This window comes from Mobula hypostoma, chromosome 21, assembly GCF_963921235.1.
Source record: "Mobula hypostoma chromosome 21, sMobHyp1.1, whole genome shotgun sequence".
Lineage (NCBI taxonomy): Eukaryota > Metazoa > Chordata > Chondrichthyes > Myliobatiformes > Myliobatidae > Mobula > Mobula hypostoma.
In genome coordinates, this window is record NC_086117.1 from 60602326 (window position 1) to 60621739 (window position 19414).

The 19414-nt window shown below is 43.0% G+C and overlaps 1 protein-coding gene across 4 annotated transcripts in view; it reads left to right on the forward strand.

Moving 5' to 3' along the window:
- Positions 1-19414, forward strand: part of gnb1l (guanine nucleotide binding protein (G protein), beta polypeptide 1-like) — an 82658-nt gene that overhangs the window by 43324 nt on the left and 19920 nt on the right. For all 4 annotated transcript variants that reach the window (XM_063073223.1, XM_063073225.1, XM_063073226.1 and 1 more), the window contains 2 exons: positions 7092-7254; positions 10860-10958. In XM_063073223.1, the coding sequence (XP_062929293.1) occupies positions 7092-7254; positions 10860-10958 (262 nt within the window). The remainder of the gene's footprint in view (positions 1-7091; positions 7255-10859; positions 10959-19414) is intronic.

Here is a 19414-nt window from a genome sequence, read left to right on the forward strand (position 1 = left end):
TCTCACTAGCAACTGAAAATAAGTCTTGGCAAGCAATTAAAGTTGCTCCAACCTGATGACATGAATTTCAATTTCTCCTTGTGGTGAACAAATTTGCCTCCTTCCCTCTTCCTCAATTCCCCACTCTGACCTTTTACCTCTTCTCACCTACCTTTTACTTCCCCGGGGTCCCCTCTCCTTCCCTTTCTCCTCTTGTCCATACTCCTCTCCTGTCAGATTTCTTCCTTGACCTTTCTCACCCACCTTCCAGCTATCCTCTTTCCCCTCCCCCACCTTTTTATTCTGGCACCTTTCCCCTTCCTTCTCAGTCCTGAAGAAGGGTCTCGACCCGAAATGTTAACTATTTATTCTTTTCCGTAGATGCTGCCTGACCTGCTGAGTTCCTCCAGCATTTTCTGTGTGTAGCTTTGGATTTCCAGCACCTGCAGACTTTCTCATATTTATAATTAAATTTCCCTGACTTCATTGCATCATTATCACTGAGGCCTGACGTGGTCATTCTGTCAGAAACCTCAAAGTAGGTGGTCAAAGTAGAACTGACAGTGCTTTGGGAAGAGCAGATTGAGGTGGTGTCTGAGCATAAAAAAGCCACATACCAGGAGCTGGTAGAGCAGTGCCAGAGACAAAGTTGACGAGCACGATGTGAACATATAGAGGTGGGTGTAGAGGTTTTGCTGGCTACTCGCTGTACAGAACCTTCTCTCTCCTTGGCATTACAGGGAGGGGTGGGGTGATGGGGGGGGGCTGCAAAGAAAAGAGCCATCAGGACTGCTGAGCGAGCCTCTAGATGGCTATGGATCAAGAGGTATGATCCTTGGAGCAATGCTACTGGGACACAAGCCTGGCTGGGTCACCTGGGCAAGAGTGTCTGATGCTGAAAAACCCGAAACACCGGATGAAGATGATGATCACTGATGATGTGTCCCAGCGTGTCCTAGGAACACCCGATGACCTGATCACTGATGATGTGTCCCAGCGTGTCCTAGGAACACCCGATGACCTGATCACTGATGATGTGTCCCAGCGTGTCCGAGGAACACCCGATGACCTGATCACTGATGATGTGTCCCAGCGTGTCCTAGGAACACCCGATGAAGATGATGATCACTGATGATGTGTCCCAGCGTGTCCGAGGAACACCCGATGACCTGATCACTGATGATGTGTCCCAGCGTGTCCGAGGAACACCCGATGAAGATGATGATCACTGATGATGTGTCCCAGCGTGTCCGAGGAACACCCGATGAAGATGATGATCACTGATGATGTGTCCCAGCGTGTCCGAGGAACACCCGATGACCTGATCACTGATGATGTGTTGCAGTGCATCCTAGGATGTATCTTAGCATCAGGAAAGTGTATTTGCACCTGTGTGCATTTGATAAGATAGATGTGTATTGTGCACAGTGCACAATGTGTATTATGTTAGCCTTTCTTTTAACAATTCCCTTTCCAAAAGCTCCCTTCTGGAAAGTACTATAGGATTGTTAGTCAAAACCTTCACACTATTTAAAAGATTTCTTCCCCCCACCCCCTAAGGCAGTTAATCTGATTAATCATTCTAGTTAGCCCACCCCCATCCCCTCTATCTCAGTGAGTGCACTGCACAAACTTCGAGCCACATTTAGTAATGCTGTTTACATTGTAGTTGCAGTAGCATGTCAAAGTCTTAGGCACATCTGCAATATGAAGATATTTTCAAAAATAATGAATTGACAAATTTACTTTAAGGAGCAGTAAACAGTAAAAAACTAAATGAAATCAAGCCCAAGAGCACATCAAACCCAATTCCCCTCGGGATCAATAAAGTATGACTACTGTGAGCAGCAGGGCCAGGATCCGAGAGAGAGGTATGATCCGGGGTTTGGAAGATTTAAGCACTGGACATGATGGAAAAGGCCAGGGTTTCAGGGCCAGAGGCAAGGGATGCGCAGTTCAGCTCACTGCTCCATAAGGTTTACTCATCTCTGCACTGAGCTGAGGCTGTGGTCTTGTATGTAATGGGCTCCCGGATCGCTTCAGAGATGACGGGCTTTGTTGCTGTGGACTCAGTTGTTTGCTTGCTTTTATTGTTTGCATGATTTGTTCTTTTTTCGGCACATTAGGTGTTTTGTGGTCTTTTTTTAAAAACGTCTTCTGTTGGGTTCTTTGTTTTGTGGCACCTGTAAGGAGACGAATCTTAAGGTTGTATAATGTATCATCATCATCAGGTGCCATGCCCAGTTTGAGCTTTGACTGCCATGGCCCACACACTCCTGTTTTGGGTCAAGTGGATCAATTCATTGGTATTCATTTCCAGTTCTCTGGCTGCTGCCTCCATCATCATTTGTCTTTGCCTTCCTCTTGCTTTCTTCCCTTCAATCTTTCCCATAATTACCATGCATTCTAACTCCTCTTTCCTAATCACATGTTCAATGAAGTTATGTTGCCTTTTCATAACCTCATACATTATTTCTCTTTTTGCGTTTGCTCTGTTCGTGACATCCTCGTTAGATACTCGTTTTGTCCATGATATTCTTTGCATCTTTCTCAAAAACCACATCTCTGCTACTACAATTCTTTTCCTCATGTTACTAGATATTGTCCAACATTCTGAGCCATATAACATAACTGGGTAAATGTAACATTTCAGTACTCTGAGGTGGGTTGTCATGCCTAGTTTAGTGTTGGTCAGTATACTCTTCATTCTCGTAAAGGTGTCTTTTGCCATCCCTATTCTTCCTTTGATGTCCATGTCGCACCTGCCATCTGATGTCACCCAGCTTCCTAAGTAGCATAAGTTCTGTACTTGTTTTATGTCTTCCCCGTTTATTCTCAGCCTGCAGATAGGATTCTCCTTCTCTTTGGATACACCATACATTCTGTCTTTTTGCAATTGATAGACCCATTTTTGCACTTTTTTCAACAATTATATCAATTAAGTTTTGTAGTTCTTCCTCCGTACTTACAATTAACACAGTGTCATCTGCATATCTGAAATTATTGATGTTTTCACCGCCAACATTGATTCCCAAGATGTCTCTTATTTTTTGTAATATTGTTTCACTATACACATTAAATAAATCAGGGGAGAAAACACACCCTTGTCTAATGCCTCTCTTGATTTTCGTAAACTGACTCACTTCTCCATCTTTTCTTTCAGCGGCAGTTTGTTCCCAGTACAGATTTCTGATTAGGCGGAGGTCTTTCGAATCTAGATCTAGAGTTTTCTGTAATATTTCAAGTACCTTATTGTGCTTCACTTTATCAAATGCTTTTGTGTAGTCGATAAAACAAACAAACAAATCTTTTTGCATTTGAATAGCTCATTCTGATAGTATCCTTAACATTAATATTGCATTTCTTGTACCGTTGTCTTTCACAAAACCACATTGTTCTTTACCTATTTCAGCTTGTATCTTACTTTTAGCTCTAAGTATAATAGTTTGATAATAAATGTACTTCGAAATTTGTGCTTTATTTGGTGTGACCCCCCCCTTTGCCTTTAAAACTGCATTAGTTCCCTTAGGTACAATGTCGTGCTGTTTTATAAGAAAATCAGTTTGTAGGTGTTTCAGTCATCTTGGAGAATATGCAACAGTTCTTCTGCAGACATTGGGGTTGCTCAGCAATCTCTTAATTTAATCCTAACCTAATTCCAGGGCAAAATACAATGACCAATGAACCTACTGTAACGCCCTGGTAAAGGTTTCAGTGCTAACGTAATGGTCTTTCTGTAGAAGCAGTGTTTGGGTTATGGTTAGAGATAACGGGTGCTTTGGAATGCGAGCCGTCCAATCAGGGGAGGGTTTTTTTTGTGTGCCTGACACTCATGTGAATGGGGTCTTTTGTTCGGCTGGAGATGAAGACAGAAGATACTGAAGAGAACCGGTCATAGGATTCGACCTGGTGGGGACCGTGACTCGATGGAGCAAGGGGCAGGAGTCTACTGAGGATCAGATGAATATGACTTTTGGAAGAGTTGAGCTCCAACCTATGCACATTTGACTGTTTAATTATAATGGGCTTTTTTTTGTTTTTTTCTACTTTCTTTACTCACCCTTTAGTTAAGTTAACTTTCATGGTCGGCTGGCGGCGCAGTGAGATCAGTGCCTGGCTCGAGAACGGAAGTTCCTGAGTTCGATCCAGCGACAGACCGCACCCGTGCGTGCTCTCCATCCGCGCCAGGTTGATGTCGAGCTCGCAACTCAGCCTGGTAAAATAATACTGTGAAATGTCTGTGTGAGGAGTGACGTCCCACGCAGCCTTTCGAACTGCGCCTTGTAAGGCATGAAAATGCCCGACGCTGGCCCCTCAGTTCTGAGTCGACGTCATCGTCATCATCATCATAAATATAACTCCTATAATCATATGCACTGTGCTGCCTGTTATTTCTTGGCAGTGAGTTATAACAGGGTAGCAAATTACACAGAATTCACTCAAGCTGGAGTCTGGGTGGGAGAGTCGTCCCAATCTTACGGATTTGGCGGGACCTGAGTGTGTATTCCCTAGACTCATGCAGCCCAAGGAAGCTGGGGTTTCACTACCAACTGATATGTCTTGGGACTGGGGGCAGGAACCAGAGAACCCAGAGGAATCCCACACAATCTTTATAGCTGCTGAATGTTGCTTTTTTTGTGCACGTTGCACCCTGACAACATGCCACAGCAAATTCCTATACATGTAAATGTATATGGTGAAGAAAACTGATCCTTGACCCTCTAGACTTGATTGCATTGACTGAGTAGTCGCTGATGTATATAACACAATTGACTAAGATAGAGGGTCACACATAAATTGGTTCCAGAAGCCATGAATTTGTACACAGATGGGATCTGCTTTGGGAGAAAATCAGAAGTGTGACTTGAACAATGATCCGGATTTGTTAAAAAGAAAAAAGAAATTTCCTAATCGAGGTGGTAGGGCCCAGGTGCCAGAATGTACCAAATTAGAATCAGGTTTAATATCTCTGGCATATGTTGTGAAATCGGTTAACTTTGCAACAGCAGTACAATGCAATACATAATAATAGAGAACTTACAGTAAGTATATAATAGAAACATAGAAACACAGAAAACCTACAGCACAATACGGGCCCTTAGGCCCACAAAGCTGTGCCAAACATGTTCTTACCTTAGAAATTACCTAGGGTTTCCCGTAGCCCTCTATTTTTCTGAGCTCCATGTACCTGTCCAGGAGTCTCTTAAAAGACCCTATCGTGTCCACCTCAACCACCATCACTGGCAGCCCATTCCACGCACTCTCCACTGTCTGCATAAAAAACTTACCCCTGACATCTCCTCTGTACCTACTTCCAAGCACCTTAAAACTGTGCCCTCTTGTGCTAGCCATTTCAGCCCTGGGAAAAAGCCTCTGACTATTCACACGATCAATGCCTCTCATCATCTTGTACACCTCTATCAGGTCACCTCTCATCCTCCATCACTCCAAGGAAAAAAGGCTGAATTCACTCAACCTATTCTCATAAGGCATGCTCCCCAATCAATGCAATATCCTTGTGATTCTCCTCTGCACCCTTTCTGCGGTTTCCACATCCTTCCTGTAGTGAGGCAACCAGAACTGAGCACAGTACTCCAAGTGGGGTCTGACCAGGATCCTATATAGCTGCAACATTACCTCTTGGCTCCTAAACTCAATCCCACAATTGATGAAGGCCAATACACCGTATGCCGCCTTAACCAGAGTCAACCTGCGTAGCTGCTTTGAGTGCCTTATGGACTTGGACACCAAGATCCCTCTGATCCTCCACACTGCCAAGAGTCTTACCATTAATACTATATTCTACCATCATATTTAACCTACCAAAATGAACCACTTCACACTTACCTGGGTTGAACTCCATCTGCCACTTCTCAGCATAGTTTTGCATCCTATCAATATCCTGCTGTAACCTCTGACAGCCCTCCACACTATCCACAACACCCTCAACCTTTGTGTCATCAGCAAATTTACTAACCCATCCCTCCACTTCCTCATCCAGGTCATTTATAAAAATCACAAAGAGAAGGGGTCCCAGAACAGATCCCTGAGGCACACCACTGGTCACTGACCTCCATACAGAATATGACCCGTCTACAACCACTCTTTGCCTTCTGTGGGCAAGCCAGTTCTGGATCCACAAAGCAATGTCCCCTTGGATCCCATGCCTGCTTACTTTCTCAATAAGCCTTACAATGGAGTACCTTGTCAAATGCCTTGCTGAAATCCATATACACTACATTTATATGCATATTAAATAGTTAAATAAGTAGTGCAAAGAATAGGAAATAAAAAAAGTAGTGATGTAGTGTTCACGGGTTCAACGTCCATTTAGAAATTAAATGGTAGAGGGGAAGAAGCTGTCCCTTTCACCCTGTACTCCCCCATACAAGCCCTCCCCCCATACCAGATAGTGATGCAGCCAGTTAGAACGTTCTCCACGATACATCTGTAGAAATTTGCCAGTATTTTTGGTAACATACCAAATCTCCTCAAACTCCTAATGAAATATAGCTATTGTTTTGTCTTCTTTCTAGCTGCATCGATATGTTGGGTCCAGGTTAGTTTCTCCGAGATATTGATACCCAGAAACTTGAAACTGCTGACTTTCTCCACTTCTGATCCCTCTATGAGAACTGAATCTGATGTTTGGACGATTTAATTGCCAGGCTGAATTGGAACGGTCAGGTACAGGCTAAATCGAGGCGATGGGGTCCAGGCCCCAGAGCATATCAGAGTGACTGAACCCGATGTTTGGGTGATTTAGTAGCCGGACCAGATTGGGGCCCAAGGCGAGGGATGGGCTGGTTCTGTTCTGTGTTGAACTAGGGGTCTATGGACAGGACCGTTTGGTTGATGATCTTTAAGAAATTTTTTTTGGAGTTTCTTTGTTTTGTGGCTGCCTCTAAGGAGTCGAATCTGAAGGTTTTTAATGTATACTTACTTTGATAATAAATGTACTTTGAACTTTGAAATAATAAGTCATGGGTTGAATGCTAATTTTAAAATCAGTGCAACTAAAGCTTTGTTTGAACGGCAGATTATTGTTCATTTATTGAAGAAATGTGTTCAGCATCCTGCTTTGTGTTGATAGGTTCCATATTTTCTTCCAGCCAAGGTCGTGATTCGACTGTCTGCATGTGGGATCTAACTGAAGGGCGTAAAACGGTCGTGGATTCCATTCCTCTGGATAGCTATGGATACTGCCAGTGTTCACTATTGGATAGAGGTGTTGGCAGCTACCTCTTAGCTTTGCCTGGCAAGGATTTGTCAGAGGTAACTCGATAGATCTGAGGGTCCTATTATACAGAGGTGCAGTATCCATAAGACATCGGAGTAGAGTTAGGCCATTCGGCTCATCAGTCTGCTCCACCGTTTCATCATGATTGATCCATTTTCCCTCTCAACCCCATTCTTCCTGTAACCTTTCACACTCTGACTAATCAAGAACCTATCAACGTCCACCTTGAATAAGCCCAATGACCTGGCTTCCACAGCCGCCTGTGGCAACGAACTCACCATAAGACCATAAGGTATAGCAGCAGAATTAGGCCGTTTGGTCCATCTAGTTTGCTCTGCCATTTCATCATGTTTGATTCATTTCTCTCTTAGCCCCAGTCTCCTGCCTTCTCCCTGTATCTCTCCATGCCCTGACCAATCAAGAATCTATCAAACTCTGCCCTAAATATACCCAATGACTTAGCCTCCATAGTCACCCACGGCAAAGAATTCCACAGATTCACCACCTTTTGGCTAAAGGAATACCTCCTCACCTCTGTTCTAAATGAACGTCCCTCTATTCTGAGTCTCTGTCCCCGGTCCTAGACTCCCCCACTATAGGAAACATCTACTCCACATCTGCTCTATCGAGGCCTTTCAGCATTTGATAGGGTTCAATGAGATTCCCCTTATTCTTTTAAATTTCAGTGAGTAGGGGCCCAGCACCATTAAATACTCCTCAAATGACAAGCTTTTCAATCCTGAAATCATTTTTGTGAACCTCCTTTGAACCCTCTCCAATGTCAGCACATAATTTCTTAGATAAGGGCCCCAAATTTGCTAACAAAACTCCAAGTGAGACCTCGCCAGTGCCTTATAAAGCCTCAACATTACACTCTTGCTTTTATATTCTAGTCCTCTCGAACAAAAAAATTCCTCCTCATCTCTGTTCTAAAGGGACAGCCCGATATTTTGTGGCTGTGACCTCTGGTCCTAGATTCCACCACCATAGGAAACATCCTCTCCTGTAGTCAATCCATACTCAGGTTCTATTTATGCAAATTCCCCTGAAAATTTTGTTCAAATATTAATTTTCTCATGTTGTCTCGATTCCATTCTCTGTATGTAGTCAATGGCTTTGTTTTTAGAAACATAGAAAACCTACAGCACAATACATGTCCTTCGTCCCACAAATCTGTGCCGAACATGTCCTTACCTTAGAAATTACCTAGGGTTACCCATAACCTGACGAAGGGTCTCGGCCTGAAACGTCGACTGCGCCTCTTCCTATAGATGCTGCTTGGCCTGCTGCGTTCACCAGCAACTTTGATGTATGTTACCCATAACCCTCTATTTTTCTAAGCTCCATGTACCTATCCAGGAGTTTCTTAAAAGACCCTATTGTATCCGCCTCCACCACCGTCGCCGGCAGCCAATTCCACGCACTCACCACTCTGTGCGTAGTTTGGCACGGACTAGAAGGGCCGAGATGGCCTGTTTCTGTGCTGTAATTGTTATATGGTTATATGGTTAAAAAACTTACCCTTGACGTCTCCTCTGCACCTACTTCCAAGCACCTTAAAGTTGTGCCTTCTCGTGCTAACCATTTCAGCCTTGAGAAAAAGCCTCTGTCTATCCACACGACCAATGCCTCTCATCACCTTATATACCTCTATCAGGTCACCTCTCGTCCTCCGTCACTCCCAGGAGAAAAGGCCAAGTTCAGTCAACCTATTCTCATAAGGCATGGTCCCCAATCCAGGCAACATTCTTGTAAATCTCCTCTGTACCCTTTCTATGGTTTCCACACCCTTCCTGTAGTGAGGCAACCAGAACTGAGCACAGTACTCCAAGTGGGGTCTGACCAGGGTCCTATGTAGCTGCAACATTGCCTCTCAGCTCTTAAACTCAGTCCCATGACTGATGAGGGCCAATGCGCCGTCTGTCTTCTTAACCACAGAGTCAATCTGCGCAGCAGCCTTGAGTGTCCTATGGACTTGGACCCCAAGTCTTAAGCATATATATAGCTAAGATGCCTAAGACATTTGTACAGTACTATCGTATTTTTATGTATTGCACTGTACTGCTGCCACAAGAAAAACAAATTTCATGACAAATGTGAGTGATGATAAACCTGATTCTGATATGTGTCTCTATCGTGGACTGGAAGGGGGCAAGGGGAGTGGAATCATGGTTGGGAAAAGGGGAAGGGAGAAGGAAGGGAGTGGGGAGCACCAGAGAGACATTCTGTAATGATCAATAAACCAATTGTTTGGGATCAAATGACCTTGCCTGGTGTCTCAGGGCTGAGTGTGTCTGCACCTACGCCAGCTCCTGGCACACCCACATCATTTCATTGCAACATTGTGCATTGAGCCTGTACAAGTGATTATAAACTCAATGATCACTTTAAGTGCCTCTGTACTTAACGTACTCCTGTATTTCTAGGTGCCATATGTTGTGCATTCAGAGATGATGTTCTGCACACCACTGTTGTAAAGTGTGGTTGTTTGAGTTACTGTCACTTTCCTGTCAGCTTGAACCACTCCTGCCATTTTCCTCTGACCTCTCTTATTAACAAGGCATTTTCCCCCACAGAATTGCCACTCACTGTATGTTTTTTTTTGTTTTTCAAACCATTCTCTGTAAAGTCCAGAGACTGTATGTCCAGGATATCAACAGTTTCTGAGATACACAAACCACCCTGTCTGGCACCAACAATCCCTGTCTCCTTCCCACTTTCAGTCCACGATAGAGAGACATTATAGAATCAGGTTTGTCATCACTCACTTAGGTCATGAAATTTGTTTTTTTTTGTGGCAGCAGTAAAATGCAATACATAAAATTAATTACTTCAGTACTGTGTAAAAGTCTTAGACACTCTAGCTGCATATATATAGACTTTTGCACTGTCCTGTATCTGAGATAAACTCTTTAGATTTGTACTCTGTAAATGCCAAACTATAGGGGTAACATGAGGGGGAACTTCTTTACTCAGAGAGTGGTAGCTGTGTGGAACGAGCTTCCAGCAGAAGTGGTTGAGGCAGGTTCGATGTTGTCGTTTAAAGTTAAATTGGATATCTATATGGACAGGAAAGGAATAGAGGGTTATGGGCTGAGTGTAGGTTGGTGGGACTAGGTGAGAGTAAGAGTTCAGCACGGACTAGAAGGGCTGAGATGGCCTGTTTTTGTGCTGTAATTGTTATATGATTATATTGTAATAAATGTATCACTTTTGTCAGATAATGTTTCTGAAATAAAAATAATTGTTGTCCGATATCCTGTTTGCACTAGAGTAAAGCAGTTTGTTTATATTCAAAAACACAATGATGGTATTGATTGAGACACAGTGGGGATAATCCATATCTCAAGTAGTGACAATAGAGTTTTACTTCCCTATGAGAAAACTGTGTTTTCTAAGTATTGCCAGATCGTTGCCGATGGCTTTCTGTGTAAGTTAGAGCCTGTAGGCCTGGCATACTATTATATTAATTGCTTTTATACTACGTACCATCTTTCTAAAAATATAGATGACAGCTTGGTGTTTTCTAGTTATTGCCATATTGCTGCCAGTGGCTTTTTGTGTAGGCTACAGCCTGTAAGACTGGTGTGCCATTAAATTAATTGTCATTATTATATTTAACTCCCTTCTTAAAATACAGGTTAAGATTGTAGATCTACCTAACAAGACGCCAGTCTGGATCCTAAATCCACCAAAAGATGCTAAACTGGGCATGCCGATGTGTCTGAAGCTCTGGCAGGTAAAACACACCGAACGCATTGCAGAAGTCTGTGTGCTGACTCATTTTGCCTTGAGCATGTGATTCGTGTTTTGTTCAGCTGTTATTTTTTCTGTTTTCAGCTTGTCTCCCGTTCATCCGCAAAACTAATTTTTTTTGGAACATAGATGCACTTATTGTTGCAGACGGTCAGACAACAGGCGCTGTTTGTTTCGTGCCAAGTGCATGGGTGAGGGCAGAGGGGTGACTGGGTTGTTGGCTGAGACGTTTGGCACTTTGTCAATGTCAGGAACAGGAAATAATAATATTGACTTTAGACTATTTTGTGATTAGCAAGATATTCTTTAAAAAAGATGTTTAATTACAAAGCTACTGGTTAGGTACCTTTAATAATAATGATTCTAAACCAGTGAGATCTAGAGTAATCATAAATGGTCTAGGCTCTATACTTAATTGACTGAATGTGGAATGGTATACAGTACTGTGCAAAAAAACTTAGGCACATGTATATAGTTAGGGTGCCTAGGACAGTACTGTATTTGTCAATGTGGAGCAGAGAGAGAGTTTGTAAATCTTGCGGGAACAAAGGATGTTGGGATTGGGGCGGGTGGAGTGCCATGGGAGGGGTGTGGGGCAGGTGGCAGAGAAGGAGTGGTAGGGGTGGCGCAGGTGTAGACACACCCAGCCCTGAGACACCAGGCAAGGTCATTTGATTCCAAACAATTGGTTTATTGCTCATTACAGAATGTCTCTCTGGTGCTCCCTCCCTCCCCTCTCCCTTCCCCTTTTCCCAACCATGATTTCTTTCTCCCTGGCCCTTCCCACTCTCAGTCCACAATAGGGACCCATGATATGGTAGTGTAGTGGTTAGCATAATGCTTTACAGTACCAGTGACCCGGGTTCAATTCCCATCACACGGTAGTGTAGTGGTTAGCATAATGCTTTACAGTACCAGTGACCCGGGTTCAACTCCCATCACTGCCTGTAAGCAGTTTGTAAATTTTCTCCGTGACCACATGGGTTTCCACTTGGTGTTCTAGTTTCTTCCCACAGTCCAAAGACATATTGGCTGGTAGTTTAGTTGGTCATTGTAAACTGTCCCGGTTTAGGCGAGGGTTAAATCGGGGGTTGCTGGGCCGCGTGGCTTGAAGGGCCAGAAGGGCCTGCTCTGTGCTGTATATCAATAAAGAAGAAAAAAGAATATCCGAATCAGGTTTATTGTCACGCATGGACATCATGAATTTTATTCTGCTGCAGCTGTACACTGCAATACATAAAATTACTACAGCACTGTGCCAACATCTTATATGTTCCTAAGACTTTTGCACAGTACTGTATATAGGCAGTCCAACATTACACACAAGTAAATACGTGTTTCTAAAATTACACAAATTAACTTGGGATATTGTTGAAAAATGTTTCTTGTAAACTTTTATTTACTTGCTATTGGCACATAGTAATTACAGTTTAACGGGAAAAAGTACTTGATGACAAAACTAAAAATATCAGCAGTGGCTTCACTTTTGATGCAGGGTCCTGTTTTTATATTATTGAAGTCTTTCTTGGGCCTGTGGTCAAAGGAGTTTGTTGCACATCTCATTTGTCTTCTCAGAGCACTGTCCTCTGGGATTTGATGTAGTTTTGCTGATGAACCGTTTGAGATTTTTTCCATCCATCTCAGCTATGTCGTTTGACTGCTTCTTAATGCTCCACACCTGTTGTACTGGGTACCCTTCACCCTAATGTGACTTTTATTAGTATTGTGGAAAAACATGCACTTATTAAGCAGTGCATTTTAACTTATTTATTCTTGGCTAAAATTTGAACTCATTGGGGGACGGCAAACCATTTTTAATAATCGTATTATTATTAATTGCCTGTTATGCTGCTGGCATTTAAGGCAGCAATGAAAGTCCTCCATCTCTGTCTCTCTTTGGCCACATAGAAGGGATCTTCAATTTGTTTCCATAACAATTGTTTTTTGACCAGTCAGGATTGTTAGCCCCGAGCTGAACCCCTGAACCTGGAGGACCAGTGGACCACTTTTAGTTTGACCTCTTCCCTTTGACCTGTTTGTTATGGGATACCTGACTAAGAGTCAAAGCACAAGGCCCTGATTCCAGCCAATATAGCTTTCCGGGTCATTGAGGCATGCAAGTGTCCAAACCCTACAACAACGTTGTGGTCCTCTTGGAGTTTTTAATCCAAGACACAAAATGTTGGAGGAACTCAGTAGGTCAGACAGCACCTATGGAAAGGAGTAAAGCGTCAACATTCTGGGCTGAGTCTTGATGAAGGGTCATTCAGTTCATTACTACTTTCCATAGATGCTGCCTGACCTGCTGAGTTCCTCTGGATTTCTAGCATCTGCAAAATCTAAGTTGCTGGTGAACGCAGCAGGCCAGGCAGCACCTCTAAGAAGAGGTACAGTCGACGTTTCAGGCCGAGACCCTTCGTCAGGACTAACTGAAGGAAGAGTTAGTATCTGCAAAATCTCCTGTGTTTACCTTTTTAATAGCTGTAGTTTCTATGGATTCCATTATACATTTAATAATCCACAATGCACTGTGATTTATTAAATAAAAGTAAAATATAATGTGGACAAAAGTGTTAGACACATATATATATAGCTAGGGGGCCCAAGACTTTTGTACAGTACTGTATTTGTCCATGTGTGGTGGAGAGCAAGTTGGTTTTCCTGGTGAGGCTGGAAAGTCGCAGGAAGGGTTTGGCACAGGTGGCAGAGAAGGAGTGCCAGGGACGGGGGCGGGTAGTGCGGGAGCAGACACACCCAGCCCTGAGACACCAGGCAAGGTCATTTGATTCCAAACAATTGGTTTATTGATCATTACAGGATGTCTCTCTGGTGTTTCCCACTCCCTGCCCTCTCCCTTCCCCAGCTATATAAATGTGCTTAAGACTGTTGCACAGCACAGTACTGTAATAATAGGAATCAATGAAAATATAAAAAGGCTAAAAGGAGCAAACAGAAATAAAAGAGAAATAATCAGTTGCAAGATATTCTCAACAATAATTCTAGCTCTAGAAACACTATGTTGAAACACTTCTAGAAACACTTATGTTATCAGACATAATACAGTAAATTTCTGATCATCTGGCATGCCCAGGTCTTTGTTGGTGCTGGCCTGATCAACTTTTCAAGACGAGGGATGGTTATTTTTATCAGTATCCTAATTTGGCAAATGGTGTATGTTGGCCATGGTTGGCAGCTCATCTGGGAGAAGGAAAATTCTGATCTCAAATCTATGCTGCCTGTACCCACTCATGGGGAAGCCATTGTGAGTAAACCCCAAGGGAAACATCTGGAGGTAAGGCTGTCCTACCTGGAGTTCAGTGGAGCTCCTAGACCACAAGACCATAAAATATAGAAACAGAATTAGGCCATTTGGCCCATCGAGTCTGCTCCACCACTTCATCGTGGCTGATCCAACTTTCCTCTCAGCCCCAATTTCCTGCTTTCTCCCCGTATCTCTTCATGTCCTGACCAATCAAGAATCTATCAAAGGATTCAACTTGGCCACCCAGCTGCCTGTGACAAAGAATTCCACAGATTCACCACTTTCTGGCTAAAGAAATTCCTGCTCATCTCCATTCTAAAAGGACATCCTTTTATTCTGAGGCTGTGTCCTCTGGTCTTAGACTCTCCTATCATAAGAATCCTCCTCTCCACATCCACTCTATCAAGGCCATTCACCATTCGTTAGGTTTCAATGAGGTCACCCTCCTTCTGAATTCTAGTGAATACAGGCCTTGAGCCATTTAACGCTCTTCATATGACAAGCCGTTCAATACTGAAATGATTTTTGTGAATTCTTGAACCCTCTCCAATTTCAGCACATCCTTTCTAAGATAAAGGGCCCAAGACTGCTCACAATAAAGTCACAGCATTACATCCTTGCTTTTATATTCTAGTCCTCTTGAAATGAATGCAAACATTGCATTTGCCTTCCTCACCATAGACTCAACTTGCAAATTAACCTTTTGGGAACCCTGCACGAAGACGCTTAAGTCCCTTTGGGCTTCTTTTTTTTGTATTTTTTCTCCATTTAGAAAATAGTCAACCCTTTCATTTCTTCTACCAAAGTGCGTGACCATGCACTTCCCTACACTCTATTCCATCAGCCACTTCCTTGCCCATTCTCAGAATCTGTGTAAGTCCTTCTCTAGCCTCACTACTTCCCCAAAAACACCTGCCCCTCCACCTATCTTCATATCGTCAGCAAACTTTGCAACAAAGCTAACAATTCCATCATCCAAACCGTTGACATATAATGTGAAAAGGAGCAGTCCCAACACAGACCCCTGTGGAACATCACTAGTCACCGGCAGCCAAACAGAAAAGGTTCCCTTTATTCCCACCCTTCACCTCCTGTCAATTAGCCACTGCTTTATCGCTGCTAGAATCTTTCTTGTAATACTACGAGCTCATAGCTTGTTAAGCAGCTTCATGTGTGACACCTTGTTAATGGCCTTCTGAAAATCCAAGTATACAGCATTAACCAGTTCTGCTTTGTCTATCCTGCTTGTTATTTCTTCAAAGAATTCCAACAGATATCTCAGGGAAGATATTCCCTTGAGGAAACCATGCTAACTACAGCCTATTTTATTATGTGTCTCCATGTACCCTGAGAGGTCATCCTTAAGAATCGATTCCAACATCTTCCCAACCACTGAAGTCAGGCTAACTGGTCTATGGTTTCCTTTCTTCTGCCTCTTTCACTTCTTGAAGAGTGGAAAGACATTTGCAATTTTCTAGTCTTCTGGAACCATTCCAGAATTTAGTGATTCTTAAAAGATCATTACTAATGCCTCCATGATTTCTTCAGCCACCTCTTTCACAACCTCCTTCTGGTCCAGGTGACTTAACTGCCTTCAGAAGTTTCAGTTTGCTAATAACCTTCTGTCTAGTTATGGTAACGTCACACAATTCTTGACCCCTGATACCTGGAACTTCCACTATACTGCTAGTGTCTTCCACAGTGAAGGCTGATGCAAAATACTTTCTCAGTTCATCCGCCATTTTGTTGTCCATTGCACAACACCCAATCCAGAAAAGCTGATCCCCTCGTGGGCTCACCCATGAGCTGTTCTCCAGCATTGTCGTCCAGCAGTCCGATATCCACTCCCACCTCTCTTTTACACTTTATATATCTGAGGAAACCTTTGAAATCCTCTTCAATATTATTGGCTAGCTTACTTTCGTTTTCCATCTTTACCTTCTTAACGACTTTTTTTAGTTGCCTTCTGTTTGTTTTTAAAAGCTTCGTAATCCTTTAACTTCCTACTAATCTTTGTTCTGTTATATGCCCTCTCTTTGGCTTTTATGTTGGCTTTGACTTCCCCCGTTAGCCACAGCTGTGTCATCTTGCCTTTGGAACACTTCTTTCTCTTCGGCATGTACGTATGCTGTGCTTTCTGAACTGCTTCCAGAAACTACAGGCATTGCTGCTATGCTGTCATCCCTGCCAGTTTTCCAATCAGTTCTGGCCAACTCCTCTCTCATGCCTCTGTAATTCCACTTACTTCACTATAATACTGATATATCTTACTTTAGCTTCTCCTCAAACTTCAGGGTGAATTTGATCATATCATGATCACCATCCCCAAAGGGCTTTTTAAATTTATGTTCTCTTAATTCTGGTTCATTGCACAACACACAATTTAGAAAAGCTGATCCCCTCCTGGGCTCAACCATGAGCTGCTCTAAAAAGCCACCTCATAGGCACTCTAAAAATTCCCCCTCTTGGAATCCAGCACCAACCCGATTTTCCCAATCTACCTGCATATTGCAATCCCCATGACTGTTGTAACATTGGTGTGCATTTTCTATTTCCTGTTGTAATTTGTAGACCACGTCCATACTACTGTTTGGGGGTCTATATACAACTCCCACCAATGTCTTTTTGCCTTTGCAGTTTCTTAACTCTGTCCACACTTTCCAATCCTATATCACCTCTCTCGAATGACTTGATTTCATGTTTCACCAAGAGAACAACACCACCCCGTCTGCCTTTCTGCCAGTCCTTTTGATACAATATGTATTCTTGGACATTAAGCTCCCAGCTATAATCTCCTTTCAGCCATGAGCTGCAAATTCATCTACCTTATTTTGTATACTGCACCCATTGAAATACAGCACCTTCAGTCCTGTATTCACCTTTTTAGATTTTGTCCGCCTTTTACGTTTCAACTCATCCTGTTGACTGCAATTTTGCCCTATCAACAGCCTCTCCTCACTACACATTGCCTCTTTTTGTAAACCAGCTACCTCATCTTCAGCACTATCATCCACCTTTCCTACATCACCTCTTGCATTGAAATATGGGGAGCTCAGGACTCTAGTCACCCCATGCTCAAACTTTGTGTGAGGTCTTACCAACATGTTTCTTTCTGCAGTCTCTCCACTAACTGTTCTGGCACTCTGGATCCCATGCCCCTGCAGCTCTGGTTTAAGCCCCACCATGTGTGCAGCATTAACAAACCCTCCTGCTAGGATATTGGTCCTTCTCTAGCTTCAGGTGTAAACCGTCCCTTCTTTTACAGCTTCTACCGTCCCTGGGAGAGAGCCCAATGATCCAAAAATCTTATGCCCTTCCTCCTACACCAATTCCTTAACCAGGTATTAAACTGTATAATCTTCCCAATTCTGGCCTAATTAACATGTGGCACGGGTTGCAATCTTGAGATTACTACTCTGGAGGTCCTGTCCTTGAATTTAGCACCTAACTCCTTGAACTCCCTATGCAGAACCGCATCACTCATCCGACTTATCTCATTGGTACCTACATGGACCACGACTTCTGGCTGTTCACCCTCCCACTCTTGCGAACGTCGCTGGTGCTTATCTGTATCGGTGTCTGTCATTCCTTTAGATTCATCAGCTGCATGGAGAGAGGGAGCCTCTTGCAAGGGCAACAGCTTGTTCTCCATATTGTACTGCCCTGGTTTGTGTATGACAGCTAGGACACAACATCCATGATCAACCCTGAGCAACGGATGTGTTGTTCATTGTTTCTTCATTTAATAAAATATCTCACTAATCTACCTATGTAACATCCTGGCACAATAAGGGCCAATAACAGGATAAATGACTATACAAAAAGGATTCCCAACCTTTTTTATACCATTAAGCAAGGGGTTTTTGGACTCCAGGTCAGGAACCCCTTCTCGACAAGGTTTATTTATAATCTTTGAGAGAACGAGCACTGTGTGCTTTCTGTTATTTCGATTAACAGGTAAAGCCCTCCCAACCACTGAGTACATGTACATGAACGTGAAACACTGTCGCAAGAAAGCAGCATCCTTCATCAGGGACCCCTGCCACCTAGGATATGCTCTCTTCTCACTGCTGCCATCAAGAAGAAGATACAGGAGCCTCAGGACTCACATCACCATGTTCAAGAACAATTATTATCCCTCAACCATCAGGCTCTTGAACCAAAGGGGATAACTTCACTTAACTTAACTTGCCACCATCTTTGAAACGTTCCCACAACCAATGGACTCACTTTCAAGGACACTTCATCTCATGTTCTAGATTCTTATTGCTTATTTATTTATTATCGAGCTTTGACCAGCAACTAATCCAGACATCGGAAGTTTGAGAGGAGGAGATTTCACTCAGATCCACCACTCGAGTAAAAAAGAATGCAGCGTGTCATGGCAACATAGTAGAGCTTTGACCGGCGACCAATCCACATTTGAGATTGATTAACAAGAGCAAATTAAAGGAAAGCAGGGGCAAGTACAGCAGCCGTCGTCTGAGTGGACAGAATCAGAGTGGTGATCTTGAGGCTTTAGTTCTTCGAGGCTTCAGCGACGGGAGGCTGCAGTCAGAGAAAGCAAAAAAAAAGTTGTAGGTTAAGTTTTTTTTCCCCTTCTCTTCTTTACATCTGCTCTGCTAGGACAGTAGTGCTGTCAGGCAGAATAGTTGAATGTTCCTCTTGTGAGAAGACATGGAGACCTCCAGTGTCCTTGACAACTACAACTGTGAGAAGTGCATCCAGCTGCAGCTTCTAACAATCCATGTTAAGGAGTTGGAGCTGGAGCTGGACAAACTCTGGATCACTTGGGAGTCTGAAGGGTTGATAATTGGACATATAGAGAGTTAGTTTTGGTTAATGTTTATGCTCCTAATATGGATTGTCCGGAATTTTATAAATCATTGTTTAATCAGTTTCCGAATTTGAACGAGTTTTCATTGATCTGGGGCGGAGATCTTAATACCTGTTTGTCTCCAGCTTTGGACCGTTCGGCTCCTTTACGGACCTTACCTAATAAATCTGCAAATTTGATTAACTTTTTCCTTTCTGATTCTGGGTCGACGGACATTTGGCGTTTTCTGCATCCTCAGGAAAAAGATTTTTCCTTCTTTTCACATGTCCATCATTCCTATTCAAGAATTGATTATTTTTTTATTGATTCTCGTCTTATTCCTTCAGTGATTAAATGTGAT